A 24,836-nucleotide genomic window follows, 5' to 3' on the forward strand; every position below is an offset into this window, starting at 1 on the left:
AGTAGAGCGATTGTAAAAACACACTAGCGCTCCTGCAGTGCCGAGCCAGCCGAGCTGCGAGTGTCCCTCTGTAATGGCGGATCAGTATCCCAGAATTCCTGGCTGTGACGCAGGTGCAAGCTGCCTACACCATCTAGCAGCTACGCTTGTAACGCCGCTGCCGCGCTCCTCATAGTGTCTCCTCCGCGAATAATCAGAACACCTCGTGAGGAGCTCGAGCACTGCCTGGCAACACTGATGCCACCGCAGTTATTACGCTTCTCGCGAATCACACAGATATTTATCCTGTGGAGACGTTGTGATCCTAGGACACCTAAGACACTCTAGCACGACTGCGACATAGCGATCGACCTAATTCTGGCCCATACATCGATTGCGCATTTCAGGCGTTCGCAACCCCTCTTGACGACGACTACACGATTCCGGCATGGAATTTTGCTGCGATTCTGGACGATCCACGTGATGACTTTGTGTGCAGATCGGTACGCGATGTCCTAATGGGTTTCGTGCTGCTCCGGGAAATTTTAACACAGTTTGCTTGTGCACAACATTATTCTTTTGGGATGTTTCTATACTGACAATCTGACAGATTCGTAATTACTAACCATACTCCAACATGTCCCAACTAAAGTACGACGTCTACAGAATATTCCACGTAGTACTTAGACGACTGAGGTTCTTCTTCCTAATTTGATATTTACTTTTTAGAAGGAACCGTACGCCACTTGTTCCTTCATGATCACTACTTCCCGACAACTTCAGCACTATGTTACCACGAACCTACAGAAACGACCCATACATGACTCATGAAGGTTTTCTGGGCACGCATCGCGTTCATACTATGGTGCTCGAAGATCGCAGCCTTCCCCTCCCCCTCCTCCGTGACCCATGGCGACGTCCTGGTCCAATTCGTGCGACTATAGTGGGCAAAGACTGTCATTTTCCGAAGCCTTCTGAACATCGTGGCAAGTGAGTCCTTAGTAGGCATGGCGACTTCTGCGGAAACGCCGAGACCATTCGCTAGGCTCTAAAGGTTTCCCCTGGGCGACCTGTACTCTGCTTCTTCGCAGGCATCATAACCTTGTGCACTTGTGCTCGGCCTTCCGTGGCGGTTTCAACACGACGCGATAGTCTCCGCGAGAGGCAGTCTGCGCGCATAGGACGTTGCCTCAAGACAATGGCACGAGTGGCGAGCATCCGGCGGCAGCGGCGACATTACAGTGGCGCAAGCCTCGGAGTGCCGACGAAAGAGAGCGCGCGGGAAAGACAGAAAAGAAAAAAAAAAGAAAGAAGGGTGGTGGGGGGGGTGGGGGAGGAGCGATCCTCGGGGCCCGGGCCCGGGGCGCGCGAGACCCTCCCGTCCTCCCTTCGCCTCCCTTCACCGCGTGGCGTCCCCTGGCGGTGCCGGGGTCCGCGCACGGCCGTCCGAGCCGCCGCAGTGCGCGGCGTCGCTGTGCCGGTGCGCGCGCCGGGTCGGGGAATGCGCGCCGCACTGGTGTCGCCGCTCCTCCTCCGGCCCCCCGTCGTTCCGCTGCTACTGCTGCTGCTCGTGCTGGGCGGCCGGTGGACGGCCACGTCGTCGCTCACGGCCGAAGACGACGACGGCGAGCGCGAGGAACGCGCGCTGCTGCACTACCGCGACCAGCCCGGCGGCACGTCTTCGTCGCCGTCTCCCGAGGATGAGCCCGAAGAGTTGCTCATCGCGGGCTTCTTCCCGACGACGTTGAACTTGAGCGAGGGCGCCATCGGCCGCGGAGTCGTGCCCGCGGTCAACCTGGCGCTGCGACACATCAACAGCAGCCCGCACTTCCTGCCGGGCTACAAGCTCGACATCATCTGGAACGACACTAAGGTCAGCGGGCGCCGGGACGCCCCCACTTTCCTTTTTCCCTAATTCCCCCTTTTTTTTTGCTCCCTTCGGGCTCGTCTTTGCTTTTTTTCGTCCTCGTGGCTTAAGAAAGCCACCAAGTAGAGTTTTCAGAGTCGACAACTTTTCCAGTACGAGGCCTTTTGATGCGAAGCATACAGATGTCTGGAGTACTCTCTTGCACACTGGACTCCGTCTGCACAGCACCCTTTCGACGACCACGCTTCGCCCGCCGTCGATGCATGGAACGATGACTGGAACGACTGACTCGCGAAGTTTTGCTACTTGTAGCGCGAAGGCGAACTGAAGCGGCCGGCGCCGTGAGCTTTGCTGCAACAGTCCTTGCGCCCCCTGGAAGACGCGGCGAACGGGTGATAAATATTTAGGGCTAACGTAAGTTTGCGCACATCACGAACAAAGAAACAAGGATGAGTCGTATTACAAACCACAACTTAGCTGCAGTTTGTGGGATACCTCTCGTGTGGGATACTTCTGCGCAGGCCCACTAAGTACAAGCGTACAGAGTTGATATCCGTAAATGCAACGGTTGCAGGCACTCATGGCCATAGTTTAGGATTCGTTTGATTACTCGATGGTTTGAGACACCAGTGAGAAACTTATTTTCTCCCTGCATTTTACATACAAAAGCGCTCATTTGAGTGACAAATTCGTTGCATGTTTGTCGCGCAAAAACAGAGCAGATATGCTAGGACGCCATCGTCGAGCTAGGCAGTTATGGTGCGATGAGCACGTTTTGCATTGCTTTTTTAAATCAATGCTGAAATCTAAAAGGGTGAGTTGGGGACACGAAGTAGTCATTTGTGATATAAAGAAAGAAACATCACGAAGAGCTGACGAATGAATCTTTAAAGAAATGAAGTGAGAGCGAAATCGATCTCTAGCAATCAAGGTTCAATATTGTACTCACGACGCGGTCCCATCGAGCGAGCTTCACGCAACACTCACTCGCTGTCATTAGGCACACACTGCACGTCATGTTCGGAAGGAATGTAAGAAATAGCGAGGGTTCGTTCTTTCTTGCTGGTTGAATGAAGGTCATAGTGTTCACCACTTCATATTCTAGTCGCTACCATTTCACATTTAATGCAATAATTTCATTTAATCGTTTAGAGACCACACTTGTGCTGTTGGAAATGTAGTACCTGGTGAATACTTGCAGGCAAAAGAGCCGCGCACTTCCAGAGCACCTCTGCCTAACACAACCACCTCGAGACAATTTCTTACTACGGTGGGAAGAAGCACTGGCAGCGCATAGCACCGTTCGCAACTGAACTAGGGCGACTTGCCCATTTCAAAGCGGCACTTCATTTGCGACGATGTATCAGCAGTCACGGCCGCGAAGGCTATTGAATCCATGGCTTCAATCTCAGCTTTCTCCGTCAACCGACGGTAGGAACATGTTCCGGTTCTAAGCCGCCACCGTTTGTTCCTTCACCGCCTTCTGAAACGCGAACGAGGAAGCTTCGCAGGGCCCTCCTAGAGACCCGAAAAGATTCCGTTTTCCAGAGCGGATGACAACGATATCTTCAAGAAGGCACTTCCTGCCACGAGCGTAGCAGTGAACCGCCCTTTGCTGCAAACAGTTGGTATCAGCCCTGGAGAGCGGCGTTTTCTGGTGTCGGAGCACGAGCCAAAGTGAAACCGAGGGCCATGATCCCAATCGATCTATCAATGCCAAAAATATTACTTCGAGTGCGCGCTGATTAGCTGAGCTAGCAAAAGTAGACGCGACGAAAGGAATTACATATTACCTTCATTTTCCCGTCTCATGTTTCACCGGCACACAGACAGGGTGCCCGTGGTTATAGTGAGGTTAGGTTAGGTGGCACTGGACTTCATGCCACGTAAGGTGGCTTGGAAATTGACTGATGCAGCTTACAGTCTCAATGTGTGAATGTTTTAGGGATGGTAACCGCTCACAATGACCGCCACTGTTTATAGACGTCTACCTGGGACACACTCGACAACGCCGTGTTGGCCTTTTGGCTCGTGCAACGGGGAGATAACACAACGCAAGAAATCGCTGGCAGTCTTAGCAGGTCGTCACCTTTCTGTGTCATACGTATGATGAAACTCGACACGAGTAGCGCCTGTAGCCAAGGTCATGCTATTGCGGATTGGCTACCACGACGTTTTCCTAAGCATACATACAAAGTGGAGCCGTACAACATATAACGACTCTCATAATTACTTTCCAAATGTGATATCGTCATTTTCCTAACATTTATGTAGCATTTCTTATGCAAGCCTTCGACAACGCTGTGCAGTAGAATAAAGCGTAACGAGCACTACAGAGTAATTATTCGAGAGGAAACCTGCAATTTGCAGGTTTTACCGACGAACGATGACTGCCGAAAGCAGAAACGTTACACATACAGCTCGCAATTTGCATAGTGCACCAGTACGTGGTATACCGCGTCTTGGTTTTCGTTGTTCGTAATGACGCTAATCGTAGAAGGGACATATGGCGCTGCGTGTCCAGAATGAGGAACGCTTACGTGGAGCTTAATCTGCAGCAAGAGCTTGAAATCGTTTAAGTAGCCGATAAAACAAATGGAATGAGTTCTAGAGTCGAACAGAACTCACTGCAAGAAGACTTGGTTAAAGTGTGCTGTCAGCTGAGCAACTTGGAAAGGAAGCAGTATACTTATACGAACCTGCGGTGCCGGTACTGTCCTAAGTGTTCTGCCTTCAGTTAACGTTGAAATATGGCGTGTATGCACAGAACGCACGTCAATCTACACGAGGTTGTGGTTAAAAACCAGCACAATAGCTGCTGGAGCTATGAATAAAATTATGGCTTCGCTAGGCGCCTACTGTCGACTCAGTGTAGGGCTTCCTACCTTTGATCGCACTCGCTCGCGTTACTATGGAAATATTAGGATTGGATTTAGTCAACACCGAGAGAAAGAAACCATCACGCAGAATGACTGAGTACTTGGCAGCGGAAAACCAGGACGCCGGAATAAAGCATCGCCATCGAGTGCCTAGCGGGAGCAACTCATATGGTGTACATATTTCGGTGTTCTTTCATTCATGACTGACCCGAAACGCTTCGTCGGAAAAGGCCCCTTCGTCGAGTGCATAACCGGAGCAAGTCAGTGCGCTGACGCAACAAACCTCATTGCACGCATCAAATGATTGGTCGGTGCACCTGGCACCACTGATATGACTTGCACCATCATTCTGCGGCTCTCGGGAGCAACCAAAGCAATACTGACAAAAAAAAAAAACACGCGCACCCGTTCGCTATCTGGTTTCATTAATTTCAGCGGTAACCCTATCGCGATGTCGCCTCGATAGAGACGTATTATATATATATATATATATATATATATATATATATATATATATATATAACGCCAGATATCCTCAAAGTGAAACACTACACTTCTAAGCCTTCCCGCTTCCTACCATATCTGGCGCGCTGTTCTGAGCGAACACAATTTCGCTTCGTAGAAAGGCTTTGCTACGGGCTTTTGGAGAGAAGCTCTTCTTACGGGGTCCGAAGATTTTAATTACCACCCTTTCAATAACGGCCATCTTGGACTTTCAAAACGGAGGATATATAAAACTGTGAAGTACTGTAAAGGCAACGCACTCACACATGTCTGCAAACTGTTCAATTCTTCTGCAGGCATTGCTCCCTCGTAATTTGACGACAGCTTTATTCGACAGTTACAAGAATACCTGATAAAAGTGGTGATTTGGCGAACAACGATCGTTGGCAAAAAGCAAAAAAAAAGTGCGGATGCCAATATTTGGTCATCGCCATAGTGGATCAAATTGTCGCCATCGAACGTGGTGATCAGAAAACACGGGTCTCCTTGATCAGTCCCTAGGGTATCATTTCCTTATCTTTTCTTAATTTCCTTGTCTTCGCCGCCCTGGTTCTTCATCACGAGGGTTAAGCCGCTTTGTCATGGCAAAAAAAAAAAAAAAATTAAAAGTGCGTGCTTTAACCGATGGTTGCCACTTAACCTGCCTAAAGCCCTTAAGGGCTATGTTACTACCGGCATCTTTCGTGCAAACAGTGGCGGAGTGAAAGTTGCTGCCAGATCGATATTCACATCAAACAACAAACGCTTGGTTACCTGACCTAGATTGCAATTTATTGTCCAAACGAGTCGATGCGACGCAACAATTTGATGAAACTATTTTCCTTTACTATGCTGTTTACTTTCCCCTAGTATTAAAAGTGGAAGCGCATTTAGTATTTAGAAATGGCCTCTCGAGGTGCAAGTAGCAACTTTTGGCGAGGCACGAGCAAAAAAAAAAAACAAGAAAAAAAAATGAACCGCGCGTTCCTATCGACTAACCTATGCTTCTCATTTTACTTTTTCCTTGTCGTATACCTGGAATGATCACAAGAGAATGTTGACGCGAATGACCGTTGATCAAGCGTTGCCGGTTTCTAGCCCTAAGAAATCACGAGCGGGCCTCTCAGTGTCGTTAAGTGACCGTTCATAAGACGAAAATATATACATCATATATAAACTATACATGTATAACACATATCAAGGTCGTCATATACACTCTAATAGATGCAGTTTACAGAACCGCCACATTTGCGCTTGGTGCAGGGTTAGTTATCTAGGTGAACGTTGTTCTTCACCTTTCTTAAGCTCACCCATATTAAAAATAAACATTCTAAGAACTATGGGACCCAACTTCTAAATCATGCTTCTTTTACAGTCGCTGACATGCAACACATTTTGCTGAATTTGGTTCAGTGGTTGTAGAATGAGAGCTTTCCCTTAATAATGTATGGAGTTCGAAGCATGGGTTCACACCAGCCGGCCGAGGGCCCCTCTAAATAGGTCGTGCCTCGCATGTCGTGGAGACCCTGCTTGCCATTAGATGGCGCTGCCGTCAGCACCTATCTGCGTTGAATGGGAAGGGATGAGGAGCGAAGAGAAAGTTCACATCAATAAGGGACTGAGGCAGGGGTGCCCTTTATCCCCGCTGCTGTTTATGATGTACATGGTGAGGATGGAGAGGGCACTAGAAGGAAGTAATATCGGGTTTAATCTCTCATACAAACAGGCAGGTACAGTAGCAGAGCAGCAACTCCCAAGTTTATTTTATGCGGACGACACTGCGTTGCTAGCTAACAAGGAAAGTGATTTGCAACGTCTGGCTGATATCTGTGGACAGGTAGGCAACAATTTAGGTTTGAAATTTAGTGTTAGAAAATCAGGTGTTATGGTATTCTATGAAAACAGTGAACAGAGAGTGGAGATACAGGGCCAGGAAATACCTCGGGTAACAGAATTTAAATACCTTGGTATATGGATAAACGAAGGAAATAGATATCTGGAAACACAGGAAAAAACCATAACAGTAAAGGGGAAGAGAAATGCAGCCATAATGGAAGCACAGAGAGCTATGGGGGTACAATAGGTACGAGGTCCTCCGAGGTATGTGGAAAGGTGTACTGGTTTCAGGACTTACTTTTGGAAATGCGGTTTTTTGCTTTAAATCAGGGGTACAATCAGGACTCGATGGGAACCAAATGTCAGTGGGTGGCCTCGCATTGGGCGCTCACGGGAAAACTACAAATGAAGCTGTGCAAGGTGATATGGACTGGACTAGCTTTCAAGTGAGGGAAACTCGCAGTAAAATTGAGTATGAAGAACGGCTGGGGAATATGGAAGAAAGTAAATGGGTTGGGAGAATGTTCAGGTATCTGTACAGGAAAAACATTGATTCACAGTGGAGGAAAAGAACTAGGAAGCTTACCAGCAAGTATGCGGCCTGTAGGATGGGCAACACAGCAACAAAGAAGGTCAAGGGGAAAGTCAGAGAGGCTGAAATAATCTCATGGGTGGCGGCAATGGAAAAGAAACCTGCCACGAGTAACTAGTTAAGAGAAAATAACGAAATCAGGAAAGAAACCATTTATGATAACTCAAAGGGAAGCTCATTACTTTTCGAAGCGAGATCAGGATGCCTTATAGCACGCACCTATAAAGCGAGATATAAGAAGGAAGAAGAAGCGTGTGCTTGCTGCGGTAAAGCTAGGGAAACGACGGAGCATGTTTTATCAGAATGTGAAGACGTAACCAGCGGACGATTTAGGCACCACTGGCCTCCTTGAAGCCCTTGGGTTTAGCGGGACCAGTGGTAAAGCAAACATGTCCGCAATAGGCATTAGTCAGAGGCGATTGGAGGATTGGTGGAACAAAAGTAGGGAAACGACAAAAGACGGAGACGTACAAAAGCACAGTTCGCAATAGGGGATCAGAAAATTTGGGCGTGGTAGTTCATAGTGTTTTTTTTTCATTTTTTAACCTAGGCAGGACATTAGGCAGTATAATAGCAAAAGCTTGGTGGCGCGACCCACCACCCCGTTCCAAAGGGGGCGCTCATAGCATCCATCCATCCATCCATCCATCTGGGGTGCCTTGATAGCAAGCCCGGCGTGCTATCAGCACCGCGCATCAGCGCGGCAGCAAGGTTGCGCTGCTGTCGAGTCACCCTAAGCGTGTCCACTGGTGTATTGGAGAGATTTAGAATAGGGGAACGCAAGACGTTGGGACCCCCCTAGCGCTTGAGGCCACGGTACTGCACATGCGCAGACGGTCTACGCGTGCACAGCACCGTGGTTCCAAGGCCTAGGGGTCCCAACGCCTTGCGTCCCCTTAATCTAAAGCTTTCTATTATGGAGTTGGTGTATAGCCTTGCTCCAGGCCATTACGTCGTAGAGACAGCCACCACTCCTATCTCGAACCTGCTGGTTCTGACAGGCGCGTGGTTCTACTGCTCCCGAGCCTTCTATCGTTACACATGACAATAAGCTAAGCCGCAGATCATTGCGTGGACTTATTGAAGGGGTTCGACAGAGAAATAGCAAAAAGTGTTTCTTCCTTATTCTAACCTTGCGCCTGCGCGATAGGGACGTCATGCGTTTCTTGCCCACAGACGTGAAGCTAGTGCGTACGATAGGCGGAACCGGAAGCGACGACCGCAGCGACACCTGTTTTAGAAGCCCGCGCAAATTTCATCCGGTCACGTCTACGTCGTTGTGCGTGTAACTTATCGCCAAGGTTTTCAGCTGTAGAACGCCACAGTCATTTTCACGCGTCTTATACGCCAGCGTTTTAGTAGTGGTCAGCGAAGCATGACAATAGTTACATTACTTTTTAGTACAGATTACCGTTTCACAGCGTGCTGTGCACTAAGGCTCCCTGTTCTGCTTTAAATTTCAGGTAAGAGATGTCCACACCGAAGTTCAGTTTTGCGAATGAGTTACTGGAAAAGTGGACGCCAATCCTTAGTTGTCAAAAGGAAGCGCCGGTTCACAAATGTATAAAAATTAGAACTTGGCGTGAGACAACTGAGACTTGGCAGTTGTAACGATATAATTGGGTGCGCTATAAGAGCAGCACGACAACTGAAGTAACAACATATCGCAATACAACGAAGCGGTATTAAAACCATATGAAGATGAGACAGGAAGACGAGTAAAACAAAGCAATAACGTTCGTTAGCGCAAAAGCACTGTAATGAAGTTAAAATAGTCACTTATACAATGGCTTCCTCATAACACAAGCTGTGCATCCGTTGATGCAGAAGTATAAGAAACTGTCTCATTCAAATAAGGAAAAGGGTCCGCAGGAATATGGAGTCTCGAATTGATCGATGGTAGCCGTAGGGTTGAGGGAACGCGTGCTTCAGCAGAGCGTAGATTTTCGGACAATGAGGACACAGCAGGGGTGCGAGGAAAAGAGGAAGACGTACAGGTGCACAGTAAGAGCATTGCGGTCCGCAGTGTCATTGTTGCGTTCGGGACCCTGTGCAGCTGTACGCTGTGGAACATCGATGTTAAGACGTCAAACCACGTTAAGCGTGGGAATCCTGCTCACAAACGCGCATCGTTCGTTGCCACTTGTTTGAGTTGCCGCGTCGAGGCTGTCGGTGTGTATATATATGGGTCAGTATAGCATAGCTTCGCTGTACTTTCGCTGCATCGCGACCTGCCCATCTTGTATCACAGCCAATTCTCGTTCCGCGTCTCCTTAACACCGTTCTTCTATCGCATTAAGCGCCGTCTCTTCGGAAGACACCCCCGCTTCTCTCTGTCGTTACGCCCCGCGAACCGGCCCCGCCTCGCTACCTGTACCGGCTCCAAACCTCGACCCGCCGCAGAAGCCGTGAAATGATTCGTTAATGCGGCGAAAGGCTCCCCTTTACGACGCCTTTCAGGCGAAACGCCCTGGCGGCGCGCACGCCACGACTGCGTATAGCGCGCGTGCGACGCCGGTGGGGGGAAAGCGCAACAGTGCGCGTTTTACAACCAGCCCTCCCGTCGTGCGCAGGTAACGCGTCGTAAGGGCCAGGTGAACGAAGACCAAAGCAAGAACTAAACTAGAAAGAAAAAGTAATAAAATTAGGAAGAAAAGGAAGAGAATAACGGAAGTGTCTATAGCTGTTCACCTTGGGCGGAGGAGGTTGGTCGTAAAGACGGTGAGGCGCCTGGCTACGGGAGACACGCCTCCTCAAAATGAAAACGAAAAAGAAAAAGAAAGGGAGAGCGACGGGCCAGAAAAAAGCAGCAATGTAGAAACCGTAAAGGTCGCCCGCTGCTTCTTCTGGCGGCCGTCACCCGGAAAAGCGGGCAGGTTGTAATGAAAATACAGTGATAAAAGAGCTAGAGAGAGAGAGGGAGATAAACATTTACTGCACCTTACTGCACGCCAATATGTCATACAGAATCACGCTGCGTAATCGCCGTCGCATCAATGTAATATCCCGCGGCGGCGTCTTTGATAGGTCGGAAATACCCAGTGCTGATAACGTACACGGTTTTCAACAGAACAGAAACTCGCTCTTTCTGCTCTTTTACATAGTGGCACGCCTGCACTCAAGAAAGAGAAATAGAGAGCGAAAAAGAAATGGAAGAGAGGAAAGGCATAGAAGTTAACCGCACGTGCGTCCGGTTTGCTACCCTGCATTGGGGGAAGGGGTATAGGGTTGAAGAGAGAGAGAGAGAGAGCAGAGTTTCGCGCACTTTTAAAGCTTCGCTCCAAGTCTACAGACGGTCGCCAAGACCTGTCGACTTGAGGTAGTGCAACAACGCTTTCGTGGCTTTCGCAGCTTTCGTGTAAGAAAGCTGCGGCCTTGCACGAAGAAAGAAAGAAAGGTAAAACGGATGAAAACATTCCTTGTTTACGGCAGGTTATGTCGTGCCAATACACTTCCACAGCTTTTGGTATGCGAAGAGTGTTCGCCTTCGCACTAACGTAGCACCACTGTTACGCTGTAGTTCAACGACGTTCATACCTGTACGCGTGGCGCTGCCTTAACGAAGGCTCAAATCGATGCGAAGCCGAACGCCTATGCAGCGCTGACCTGTTGATTGAGTTGTCGCCTCTGAATGACTCGAAGTCGGGGAAATAACTCTGCGCCATTGTCTCTGCAGCGCCATAAAGCTGGTACGGGTGAAACGACGTAGGTGCTCTTGTAAGAATTCGGCTTTCACCAACTATACTCAAAATGCAGACGCCGCTTACTAGGCTCGCCGATGTGTTCGCTGTGCAATGATCCTGCGGACGCCCGGCATGTTTTACGCGAGTGCAGCAGATACGCGTAAGGCTGGCATTCCCGGAAGGCCCCGCTGCATTCGTACCACGACTCTGGCTAATTAAAATCGCGAAATGTTCATGGCTCGCGGAGGCATGCCGCTTGCGCCCGCCGCGTGCAGCGAAAGTGCGTGTATTATTATTATATGGAAATTCCAAACGGATTGTCGTCGTCGGCGGCGGTGGCGTTGCCATGGTGCTTCGCAAATATTTATAGTCGGCGGCAACCAGAGAATTACAAACAAGCTCCTCCCAGAAAAACGTAGCATGCCTTCCCTCCACCTCTGAAAGAGAGCGGAGCATGCTGAAGTTCGTTCAAAGCTTAATGACATTGCTCTGCTAATGGCTAATGTACTTGTTAGGCCAGTTGAAAAATAGAAGCTAGTTGTTTCACGTGGCTGAGCAGTCATATTAAGATCACCCGCGAAATTTGGTCTAGATGCTTAGGTTTCATCCTGACACCGGTGACACAAAGAACGATATGAACGAATATATATATATATATATATATATATATATATATATATATATATATATATATATATATATATATATATATATATATATATATATATATATATATATATATATATATATATACGCGCTAAACCGCTTGACACGTCAGGCAAGTAAGCGAACCTAATTTTCTCGCGCAAATTGCGTTCCGAGTTGGACAGGGTACACATAACGTTGCAATTCTTAGGTTTCGCACCAACAATTTGTATAATATGTACGCTATGTAAGGAAGGAAGGAAGGAAAAAGTGGAGAAGGAAGGCAGGGAGGTTAACCAGTTTAGCCTAACCGGCTATGTATGTACTCGTGAATGAAGGAGCCGAGAAACCAAAGAAAGAAACAAAAGTAGAGAGAGAGAGAGAGAGAGAAGAAAAAAGCGGGTTACCGTGTCGTTGAGGGTGGCGAGGAGCATGCAAATGACCCTTCGCGCGCCGCCTAGAAGCGGTGCCCCGACAAAGAACTCCATAGCCTAACGCTATGTAGTTATCCACGCCGCTTATGCGGGTTGTAGTGCTACACTATTTAATCACGGAAGTTGTCCGTACCAGGTCTCACGTTCTTGACTAAGTTATTTCTGAGAATTTTGACAATGGCAGCCGGCAAACAAGCTTTTTGAAACATGAGACTCAAGCACGCGCCTTTTATTTTAAACCTTTGAGACTATCAATAAGACTTTGCCATCACAGCTACGGTCTTTAAGGAGGCTATACGCGCAGGTTGAATGTGTGCGCATATGTGTGGAAGTATGTGCCGTTTGCATGTTTGTCGGATCAATGTGTCCTTCACCCAACACTTGGAGAAAGCCGTCACCCAGGCAAACGACTGCAGATTTCTTTCGGAGGCAGCGTCTCTCGAAATATTGCTCCTCCGGACGGCTAGTTACACGCGGCACCTGTGATCCGTTGGTTACGCGAGAAGTAGGCGTGAAAGGTTGAAAGTACGAACGCACAAGAAACAGTTCTGCGGTGTGTTATTTACCTATTGCCGTCGTATCAACCTGAAAATATTCCAGCGCTGTTTTTTTTTTAGACGTCAGATTAAGGCAACAATAAACGGACAAGCCGGTTTGTTTACAGTTCAGGTGGTCAGTGAAGGGTGCAAACTTTAGGCGAGTTCCGTGTAGGTTATTATTATTATTATTATTATTATTATTATTATTATTATTATTATTATTATTATTATTATTATTATTATTATTACTACTACTACTACTACTACTACTACTATGGCGGGCCCAGTGTTGATTCCACGACGTCGTGAATAGACATCCAGCACAAAGCCCCCAGGAGGTACGCGCTTACCAACACCTCTCGCCCATTTCCAACAAAACAGGTGACTTCTAAGTGCAAGATCGGTGGTGGTTCTTCCGAACACGACATTTTGTTCCTCCTCTTTGAAAGAGGACGTCGTCAGTGGGGCGGCTAAGCCGACGCAATTCAGAAGCTCGCCCCCTGAAAAAACGCCGACAACGAAGCGAGGAGGGAGGGGAAGCGAGTTGTGAACCTTTGTATCGGTGCGCCGCGACAAAAGGACGACGAGACATCGCCGCAGTCTAGTAGATGCACAGAGAGGCTGCTTTCTTTGTCGGGGCACCGCTTCCAGACGGCGCGCGAAGGGTCATTTGCATGTTCCTCGCCACCCTCAACAACACGGTAACCCTTCTTTTCTTTTTGTTCTTCTCTCTCTCTCTCTCTCTCTACTTTTATTTCTTTCTTTGGTTTCTTGGCTCCTTCATTCACGAGCACAATGTAGCACGAACGAGCCAATCAACTCGGGGTGCTCGCGTGGTACAGCTTTCACGCCTGAGGTCTTCGTTGGAGGTCTTCGTTGACTGTTTTCGTCACTTTCCGGCGTACTCACGTAGGAGGAGTTGTCAGTGGTTGTTGTCTCGGAGGACGTTAATTTCTTGTCATACGAAGCAGTGGCCGCTTTTACTCCCGTTCATTTCTCTCTGTTTAGACCATGTCCGAAAGAAAAAAAAGATATACTGATGCTGATTGTAGCTTAAATGGCGTATTGTTAATTCTTGTGACGCATGGCGTCAGTGTCAGTGTGGTAGTGTGGTAACGCGTCAGTGTGGTAGTGCATTATCTTTGGGAACAGCATGAAGGCGATACACGGTGGCACAGTAAAGCTATTTTGACTTTTGACAGTGTTTTGTAAACATATGACTCTCTCTTTCTCTTTCCACTTCTTATCTTTTTAAATGCGATTTCGGAATAACTGGCCTCTTCTCGACCGAACTTCCAACGTTTCACGTTAAATAAATAAATAACAAGAAGCAATAATTTGATCTCAATTTGTGGCCACGTTCTGTAGTGGTCGGAATTCGAAGACGTTCGTGTGTCAAGCGCCTGTTAAAGCCCAACGGGTCAAAATTAATACGGAATCCGGGTTTACAATGGCACCCACACGTTGCTTTCGGACGTGAAATGACATCTGTCGCTCAACACTGGCAACCTGCGCTTCACTTTCAGTGTGGTTCTTGCTGCTGTGAAATTGTCCTTGGCTTCATGTGGCAGCCACCGCGCAGAAGTCCTGACGGCACAGTCAATACTGCATCATAGATATCAATATGCTCGCAACACTAACAAGTAAGCGCATTTTTCTGCAAGCTGCAAGCAAAATGAACGTCAGTCATCTTGTCGCTCTTTCCACCTTGGTACATAGATATTCTCACGTAGCAGATGTCACGTTGCGGTGAAGAACTGTCAAAATTGTGATGTAAGAATGAAACTCTTTATCGGCAAACTTGCGTTACAGAAATAAGATCAATACTCAAATCGCCAAAATGGCGGCGAGCGCAGTCTTCAGTCATTGCATCTAACTCACGGATCAACTACGCCTGCTCTTTGCACTGCATGCCACAGTACATTTCAGAGTAACCACTCGCGCCCACCCGAGAACGCGTCAAGACTATTCCCATCACAAGCGCAATCTCATTAGACCATGCTTTATCGGCGTAGAATAGGTGGGAACAATATTTAACTTTCGAATACAGTATACGCGTCTTGCATCTAGCGATAATCGGCATCAGTTATATAACGCGGTGGAAAATGGTCACCGTGAAAAAGTTACGCAATCCAGGCGTGATAATGTTTAGGACGCTGACGGTACCAGCGCTGAACTAGGCCTCTGGTAGGAAATCTATTGACCTAACTAGTGCCACCTTCGAATGGATGTACAGTCGAGGGATTCTTTAACAATACCGCGCGGGCGTCGACTGGCCGGCCGATCAGCGCCTTCTAACGGCTCGAAGCGACGAGGTCAGTAAGAGTAGCGCATACGAGGAGTGAAACGAAAAAGCAAAACCAGGAAAGAAATAAAAAAGGCTGGTTTAATTGAAACTTGACTAGCTTACACGATATTCCAGGATCGAAGAGCTAGCCTCAATTAAGCGCATTCAAAAGAACATACCTGACTTTTTTTTAAAAAGTCACGTAGTGTTCATCCACCAGCTCCTGCAGGTTCGATGATGTTTCAAACGGGCGACTGATTTCCGCCCAATCAGAATGCATTTCAGCTTCCCTCCAGCTTTTCATGGGTATTTTATTTTACCTCAATCAAAGCCTCCATCCGTTTCCAGCTAGAATTAGTCGTGGATATCTGAACCTGCGACAGACGCTTGTTTCACTTCTGCATTTCCGCTGTTTTCTTTTCTTGAACGCTTCGGGTATAGAACGCTTCTCCTATCCCCCTCATTTGCATGTTTCCGTCAAAAACAATGCGAGAGAGCTCGGGAGAGGGGGAGACAGGAAGCGCAGAAAAGAGAAGGCTCACACGCTTTTGTTGTTCCTCCGTCACGTCACTGGAAAACGAGCCAATCAGATGCGGCGACTGCCACTAGAGTTCTGGGTCGGACTGCCGTATAGGGCATGCACACATCTCCCGTTGGGGTTTCAAATAGTGTGGAGGGAAGGCCGCACTAGGGGACGCTTCCCGCGTTCCTCATCCTTCGGGGGAAGGAAGGCGGGCAAGTGAAGAGAAGGCGACGGTGGGGAAAAAGCGGTTCATTAGCCATCGCTAGATGGCGGCCCTGGGCACGACGAAGTCACAAGAGAGAGAGGGCTTGAGAGGGAAGGGTGGAGGGCAGTAATTGAATGAAATGCAGCTAATGAAAGGTCATTATTGTCACCCGTTCAGTCGCGAAGCGCCTGCGCGAGCGTTGCGGGCTCCATCGACGCAAAGGCCCCTCCGGGCAACCACCATCGTCGCGGGATCGATGCCTGTTTTTTCCGCCGCCAGCAATAGCTTGCTTTCGCCCGAGAGCGCAGGGCGCTCGTCGCGATTTGAGCGCCCCCTGGCAGGCTCGTTGAACCGCGTTACGACTTGCTCGTGGCGTCATTTTTCCGGCCGTGCGCTGTTCCACCAGAGAAACAGGACAGATAATTGAATTGCATATGGGGTGTCATTTCGCCGAAGCGACGCACGGGGTGTCCCTTTACGGCGGTCTACGTTTAGTCTCTATTCTTCAAATGTCCAATTGAACCCTCGCTGAGTGGTCCGTCGAGTTTTGCGCTGCGAGTAATGTACCATAGCAGTACGTGCTGACTGAGCTAGCAAGCAGCAGCCTCCGGTGCCTACGCCGCATGCCACCGACGCCCTGCGCTACGAGAGACCGAGGAAGCAACTGCAGCCACCAAGGTCAGCAGAGCGCAGCAACTAAGCCCAGAGAGAGTGAGAGATACGGACCGCGCACCGGCTTCCGAGAGCGAGAGGGAGAGTGACGTGGCGTCGCGGCGATGTCCTCTTCCCTAACGCAGCACATCTGCTCTACTCCTTCGAGGCGCGCTCGTGAAGTGGCGTCGCAGCCAAAGGGAATTCAGGTGCCGTTTTTTGCATGTCCAGACGACTGACGCTGGCTTTTCTCGCTAAGTGGGCGATTTGGTGCTTTCGAATTAAAACAAAACGTAGCTATAGCATTGCTGGCAAGTGACGCATTTTCGTCAATGGCAGATATATGAAGAGCATGGGACGGCACCATCCTGGGCAAAGAGTGGCTTCAAAATAAGTCGGTTAGAAAATCAGCGCCTAGAGTATTTAACTATGTATCTTATGTACAAATAAACTTATCTAAGCACAAATGAACTACTGCATGAAAACAAGTCGCAGTTTCGGCCGAAAGGCAAAGAATCAATCGCGATAGCAAATAGACAACTATACAAAGTAAGGGTAGTAGCTTTATAGGCCCTATAATCTTGGATACATTCGCTTACTAACTAAATTAACAAGCATGGTGTCAGAACGAACAGGCAAACATGAACACATCACAATCGATGACCGCGAACACTCACTATCGAAACGCTGGCGGGAGAAAGCGCGGCAGCAGAAGCGAGCGAAGTGACCTTCGGGCTGTCTATCGCTTCAACGCAAACTGAGCGGCGAGAACACAGCGCGCACAAAGGTGTGAGCCGTCTGCAGATAGCTTTCAAAATAAGGCGCGCGCGACCGCGCAATATACACATCTGCTACCGAAGTAGGACGCTGCGCGCCCCCCTCCCTCCTTCTCGCGCTGTCTCCGCGCTTTCCTTCCTCGCTCGATATCGCTAGCACATATAGCATACGGCGCGCGGCGATGGTATCATCACCCTTGGACTTTACACTGAACACCACGGCGACGCCCATGGCAAAAATGCGCCTGGAGTGTCCGTATAATTGCTAACGTAATAAAAAGCTCGGTACTCAAACTCCCAAATCACGGACTGTAGGCGCGTCAAAATCACTTATCATTATAAACCACCCCACGAAAGGAATAACCGACCGCCTAAAGGACAATAAAAATCGTGGCATGCGACCGCGTATATTCCTCCGAAATCTAGCTTTCCCGAGCAAACTTTCCGGCGTATATACAATGCTGAAACGGGTAAATGGCCGAACAACTACGGCTCACAGAAACCAAAACGTCAGGGGACGTGGCCTCAGGGCGAGTCCCGGTTGATGAACATACACGCGGCCCAAAAAAACTCAGTGACAGCGAGGCGTCTTCCTCAAAACACACAATCGGTCCAGCCCTTTTCTAACCCTGTTCTCCTCTACCACCTCACCCTCCACCTTCTTATTCCCTCCGCGCGGAGCGAAGCCCCGTTTGCAGCAAACAGGTCAGCAAACAGGCCAGCAAACACGACCGACCACTGCCGTCGCTCGCGTTGCCTTAATTATTCATGAGGTCCGAGTGAGCACACGGCGACGGGCCATGGTTCATTTGCAAGCCGCTACGCTAATGCTTTCGCTTAAGCCACCGAGAAAAGACCCACTCTCTCCCGCCACCTCGCTTTCAAAATACACATACGCACGCGCGCCGTGTGCGGTGCAGGGATAGCGGCGAGGTCGAGGGAGGTTTGCTTCGGGCAACCTCGCTTTCACTCTCCTTTTGCTTTCCCCCTCCCCTCCCATCGCCTTCACGAATGCACCCCCCAGTTTTCCCCAGAGCGTGCGACGGGTGCCCGAAGCTCGAAGCTCGGCCGATGCCGCCAGTGCTCGGCTTTGACTGGCTCGCTGGCGGCCTCTGCTGCCCGTATGGATCGAAGTCCGCTGGAGCGGCCGCGCTGTCAGAGCTCGTAACGCGGCCGCCAACGGTGGCCCCGTTAAACGCGATCCGACGCGGGCTGTGCCTCCGCGGGTGACGCGGCAGAGAGTACGTACCCCCTTCGGCTTCTTCGAACCCCCTCTCTCTACCACGCACGCCTCTGGGCCGGTGGGGACAACGGCTTCTTGCGAGGTACAGGGGGAGACCCTTTCGCCAAATCTGGAGGCTCGTAGACTACCACGGAGTTTTGCACACGGCGCCTCTATAACGACTAGATAGGATGAAGAGGGAGAAATGTTCGGTAAGAGGTGGAGGGAGAAAGAGGGAGGGGGGTGGAGAATATGCACAGATGCTGACACCACCGGAGGGAGCCGAACTGGCCAGTGACTTTACCCGTAGCTAGCTAACTACGACGAGAAAGGACCCTCAATTAGGCGGTGGTGGCATAGGGAACGTGTTCGTCTCTGCATTTGAGCGTTCAGGGACTGGGTGAGCTCGGGCATTATCTACACCAGAAAGTAAAGGTCAGGGCAGATCTTTTCGTGATGTCAGGAGAGCTGCTGCAGTGCGTGCCGCGGGTGTTATTCGGACCTTGCACACTGCAGGCCCGAAGGCTGTCAAGGTAGCATAGATTCACGAATCACAAAAGCGAATCTGGGCGGGTTTCTTCATATGCATATTTGCCGAGCATCTTGGTGGCATTCAGTGCGGGAAATAATTGAAGATAAGCTCGACATGATCGTATATTATGCACCAATCAAGCAGTATTCCTCCGGCGTAATCAGAAGTCTCATTTCATTCACACGCGCTTTGTGATTTGGGAGGATCGGAGATAAGACGCCGGTGTTTCCACAGGAAACGTTTGCCTTAGATGTGTATTTTGAAGCTTAATTTAGCCGGCTCAGTAACCGTATGAGGTATGGTCGCCCTATTGTAAGTACGTTTAGAATGGCACAAAATTGGGCAAATTTTGATCCATGGTTGTGGCAATGGAACGAATGAACAAATCGAGACGACAAACGCATGTTTTCTATATCGCTTTCTTCGTCCTTGGCCCTCGCACTGCCCCCACACCACAGTTGCAAGCATGTTCTATACACGAAATACTGGTTTTTAACCTCTTAGTTCCGCTGCCACACAAAACATGTATCCGTGCAATTGACGTTGATCGCTTCCAGCAATGTAATGCCTTTGGAGCACCAAGGTGCATGCGTGCCCTCCAAGACTGGGACGGGTCAATTAGGATTTCAACAGAACTGCTTGTTGGCCTAGTTGGTGCTTGCTAAAAGACATGTTTTTTGCATGTCTTTTAATTAGGATTTCAGCGGTCAACGTTTGTTCGCCAACTGCAAAACACATGCGGTCGGTACTGCCAATTCTTCAAAATTGAAAGGCTTGCCTTCCGCATCGCTTTAATCCAGCTAGATGGAAGACTTTTCTCGTTGGACAAGATGCCGTGACCATGGTTTCACATAAGTATGTCACACCTGCGCAAAACCACAAAAGCGCTACTGCCATTCCTGACGGTAACGGGACTGAGCGACTATCTGTGAAACAGAGCTGAGATTCTTTATTAAGTTGGCGAGTACAGTGCATATGAAGTACTGCCTTTCTTTTCCTATCCTAATCTTCTTTTCACCTTTCCCCAGTGCAGGGTAGCCAGCCGAGCTCAGTGCTAGTTGATCTTCCTGCCCTTCATTTCTCCTTTCATAAGCTCTTTGAGATCGATGGGTGAGTTGAACAACCAGTCCACCTCAACAGTTACGAAAGCCTTGCAGTTTATTTGTGACTGTCCCACCTGCGACCCGATTCCTCCATTCGGTCTCGTATACGTCCGATTCGATGGGAGGATAGAGCGAATGAACGATACCGCTACAGGCATGTTTAAGTTTGCTGCGCCCAAGCTGCAAGCCTTTGAATTCCCTTGACAACGAGCTTCATTCACCGCGAAGCAACTCGAAACTTCTCCACTTAGTCGGGCCTCTTTGCTACTGTTTGTACAAAGGGAAAATTCTACAGTCTCCTCTTTCGTCAGAGCCTGCTTGTTTAGTTTTCTTGAGCGAGGCCGCTTAGCAGAAAAACCCTAACGTGCAATGGCTGGCCCTAGAGGTCCCGTGACCTTAAAATCCCCTAAGATGGGTCCTCATTTTTTTTTTGTTGTTGTTGTTGTCATTAAGGCGTTTCTAATACAGGTCGCTGTGCTTCCAACGTGCTCGCCCTCTTCCCTGCCATTACACAGACCCCTTGGGGGAGTCTGCGTAATCAAATTTGTCTGATAAAGGGTTTCTCGAGGGAGCCCGCATTATGGACTCGGAAGGGTTGCTTTAACGCCATTGTCTCGCGAGTCACCGGGCGCGCCGGACCCGGGCGATAATCTGCTGCTTCCAAAGACGGCGCACCGGGCACGGAGGATTATCCCTGCTCTCGCCGACAGTTTCTTCGCCCGAAACGCGCGCGCGAGCTTTCAAAGGGAGCTCGCGGGAGAACGTCGACCGCAGCAGGCGCGACGGGAAACGCTAAGCCCAGATTAAAAGGTGCCTGGGCATGACCACGGCGCGCGCACCCGGTGCCCACGTGGCACCCCTGACTGTGACGTCAGCACACACGAAGGCCTCCTCCTCCTCCTCCTCTGCAGCAAGTTTCCTGCAGTTGAGCCAGCCGAGTGCGCGGGGTCGGTCGATGAGACAAATGCACGAGAAATGTCGGCGTGTAAAGACTTATGTTGCCGGGAGCATTGCTCACGGACCTTGCGTAACGCCACACGGCAGCACGCAAAATGCAAATGTAAGCGACTATCCGCGTATTCGAAAGCGTACCTGTACTCAACAACGCTCCACCTCGACTCCAGAAAGTTGATGGCCGCGCCACACCTCAACAGAAGTGTCAGGGCGTTTCACTGACACTTCGCGTCAGTTCTTGAGAAGCATAGCATCTGCTTCAGTCGGGAGGTGGCACTGTACCCAATTTGATGGAATGGAGCACGAACTTCGATTCGAGGATGGTTTGAGAGTACGGAGGCAGGAGTGTGAGGCTCATCCTACAGAGACATAGCTATATTTTTGTTATCCCTTCCTTAATTTTTACTAAATGAGAAAAACGGCAAGTTTGGCCACAGAAGGTATGTGTCGTGGAATACGATCTGAAAGTTTCACCAGCATCACGAAGCATTGGTAAGTTCATAGAGTGCGTACCGATGGCTGTAATATGGAGAAGTGTCCGTTACCCCCAGGAGTGTTCTAAACGTTTCACGTCTCAACTCGACGAAGATGGGCTGAACTTCCGGACAGCCCTGCCTCCATCTTCGTGCATAAGCTGTCGCGCATTTGCATAGTATAGGTGCTTCTCTTTTTCTTTTTTCGGATTGTCGCGCGAAATGAAGTGTTCCTAATTGCAACCAAAACGAGTGCTCGTTGCGTTCGAGAAAACTACGACTCCAGATGAGAGGCTGAAATTACTGCCAGAAGCGACCACCCGCTTTGCGCTACCTGGAAACGCCAAGGCATCTCCCGGTAATGGGCGCAGTAAAAAGCTCGGCGGACACGAACCGCTAATGGAGGGATCAAACTGAAACCCCCATCTGAGGACATGTTTAATCCCCCGCATTTACGCGCAGAATCTACGAGATGCTCTTCTTAATTATTTAGTAGGCAGTCGTCGTTCTTGACGCATCCTAGAATTAGCGCGGGCGCCATTCAGCGTCGTGACCCACCTCTCTCGAGATAGAGACTCCACTGATGCTTGCTGTATAACTACAGGTCCTTCTGACGCCTCGCGTGTCACAGCTTTGCCGTGTGCGCCCCCTCGTTGGAGAGGGGACAGTGTTAATTCTGGCTAATGCGAACAAATCTTGACAGAAGAAAGAAAAAAGAATTAGGGAATGTAACTTTCATTTGATGGGGAGCGAAAGAGGAAATTACTTTGAGAAACCCGAAATCATGTCCTTGTCTCGTGGCTTTCGTCTACGTATACTTGGCACTTATAGGCTCACGTGTCGAGACTCGGAATAATGCATGGTGCAGCCTGTCCCCATCTTCTGCCTTCCAGTGTGTCTAGGACCACTATGTAGACTTGATTTACACTCTTATCCAACTGCGCTCATGATAACTTCCGCAACTGTACCGTTATTTCTTACTTTACAATATTTTCTTTTTTTCCTGATTAGTATTACTGCTACATGAAAAGCAGTAGCCGTTACGGATATAGATGAATAAATTTTATCTCAATAAAAAAAAAGAGAACGAAAATAGGCCTGCTTACGCGTCGACTTCCAGAGCCTTCCAGTGCATGCACACTGTTGTGCTGAGTCGCGGCGCCTTCTAGCGACATGCCTTGCAAATATGTTTTTTTTTCTTTTGCGACGTGGGATGGCTGAACCACGTGTGTTGACTGAAGGACAAGTGCCGCGCGCTTAAGTACATACTGTAATAACTCTCGGGCGAATAATTATCATCAATGCCCATGGCGTATGCGTATAAGTTACACAGCCCACGTTCGGAGCTTCTTCTGCATTGTAGGTATTGAGTGTGCGCCCACAGCCTAAGCAAAAGCGTAAACGAACATCGGTGTTACCCTCTACTTACGAAGATTAGCGGTGTAGCCTCACTACGGCACGGCTGCGTTTTTTTTTTTTTTTTTCATGACCTTGTGCAACTTGGTCCGCCACCGACGTTGATGATATCAAAATATCCGAGAATTTTAATAGGTAGATGGAGAGGGAGATGATAATAATGAATTAATTGAAGCTAAAGAAATTTGCCGAGGTTATGGCTTGAAATACCACTCCGTGGCACTGGGCGATGAATATAACATATGTAATAATCACACAGGCACAAGAGAAACAGCACATACACCCCCAAGACACGCGCATCCCCAATGCAGCTTTTTAGATAGTGTCGCGCTACAGCCTGTAGACCACCAGCAGCTCCACAACGCTGTCGCTGAAGATTCATGTACGGCTTTCAATTGCGGTTGAATGCGCTGGAACGCCCCTGGCAGCATAGGCTATATTAAAGCGAAGCTTTCTTTGCCTCGTCTCGCGACTTTCCGGGCGCTGCTGCTGTTGTCACGGTCTTGCTCACACGCGCCGCTAGGTTCCATGCAACACCACGAGAGGGCGCTCGCCTCCGCGGATCCCGGCCGGCGCCGCCGCGGCAGCGTTCACAGTTGGTGCGTATCGCACGTGCTGTGCTTGCTTTCCTACGCGACAGAACATGCAGGCGCGGGGCTGTGGAGGTCGCGCGCTGGGCTGTGATAATGTGAACATCACAATCGTCTATAACCTGAAGAAAGCGCTTGGAGCTGGAGTCTCAACAGCGCGCTGGCCACAAATGCGGAAAGAGCACGTAAACATGTGCCAGCGAAATGGCTCCGAAGCGTGCGCTCAGCGTCGAGGACACCCAGGCCTGAAAGTAAGCGTCGCGCGGAACGGGAGCGTCTTGGCTACGCAGCAAAACGTGGCGCCTACCGCGAATGGCTCGAAGACGTGAGACAAGCCAACGACGCGTGGCGGCCATGAAAGACAACTAGCGTCGGGAGCCCTGCTACCAGAAGCGAGCAGCACCACAGCAGCGCGCGGTGACCATGGATGGACGAGGAGCGTGGTGAACACCACGACCAGAAGCGAGAAGCAGAACAATAATTATCGCCAACGAAAGCAGACAGCATCGAAAGCTTCACTCACATCGATTCCCACGGTGCGTGGGATCCACAGGTTTTTATTCGATTAAAGACTAATCATTCATCATTTTAACCTCTAATCAATCGTTTTCGATGCAGGAATTTCATCGATTACTTGATTAATCGAAATTATTGCGGGCACATTGAAAAGGTTGAAACACAGTCATCTACTTTTGTAGGACAATAGCTTGATGTTCTAGAGGTGGAACCAAGTTTTAAACAAAGGTGCAAAAACGTTTGCTAAATTATGATCTTTAACTCGTTAAATACTACATATATTTGGCACTAGTGGCTTTTGAAAAGATAAACAATATGTGTTATAAAATGGCCCTTAGTGGACAATGAAATAAGATACACGGCTCTAGTACAGTTCAGTTAAACAAAATATAAGAAAAATAGCAAAAGTTAAAGCGCACGGGGGGCAAACAAAGTTCCTCGTTAAGGATTTTAAACCACAGTGGCAAATGGTTGGGATGTTTGGGCGAAACCGACACCTTCTTTGAATGGCTGCACAACCAGCATGCGAGAATACCATGCTCGCTATAAATTTCCTGGAACCGTCATGAAGTCCATCGCCATGTCGAATACACGCTCCATATCGGTGCGCGTCCTGTGCCACGTCTTTAGTAGACTGTGAGTGGTACAACG

The 24,836-nt window shown here is 49.1% G+C and overlaps 1 protein-coding gene across 1 annotated transcript in view; it reads left to right on the forward strand.

Moving 5' to 3' along the window:
- The first annotated feature begins 1,455 nt into the window (after positions 1–1,455).
- GABA-B-R2 (gamma-aminobutyric acid type B receptor subunit 2) overlaps positions 1,456–24,836 on the forward strand; it is a 363,959-nt gene continuing 340,578 nt past the window's right edge. Inside the window, exon 1 of the mRNA XM_075672639.1 lies at positions 1,456–1,852. Within this exon, the coding sequence (XP_075528754.1) occupies positions 1,481–1,852 (372 nt within the window). The 5' untranslated portion in view covers positions 1,456–1,480. The remainder of the gene's footprint in view (positions 1,853–24,836) is intronic.

The sequence above is a fragment of the Dermacentor variabilis genome, chromosome 10 (genome assembly GCF_050947875.1).
Source record: "Dermacentor variabilis isolate Ectoservices chromosome 10, ASM5094787v1, whole genome shotgun sequence".
Lineage (NCBI taxonomy): Eukaryota > Metazoa > Arthropoda > Arachnida > Ixodida > Ixodidae > Dermacentor > Dermacentor variabilis.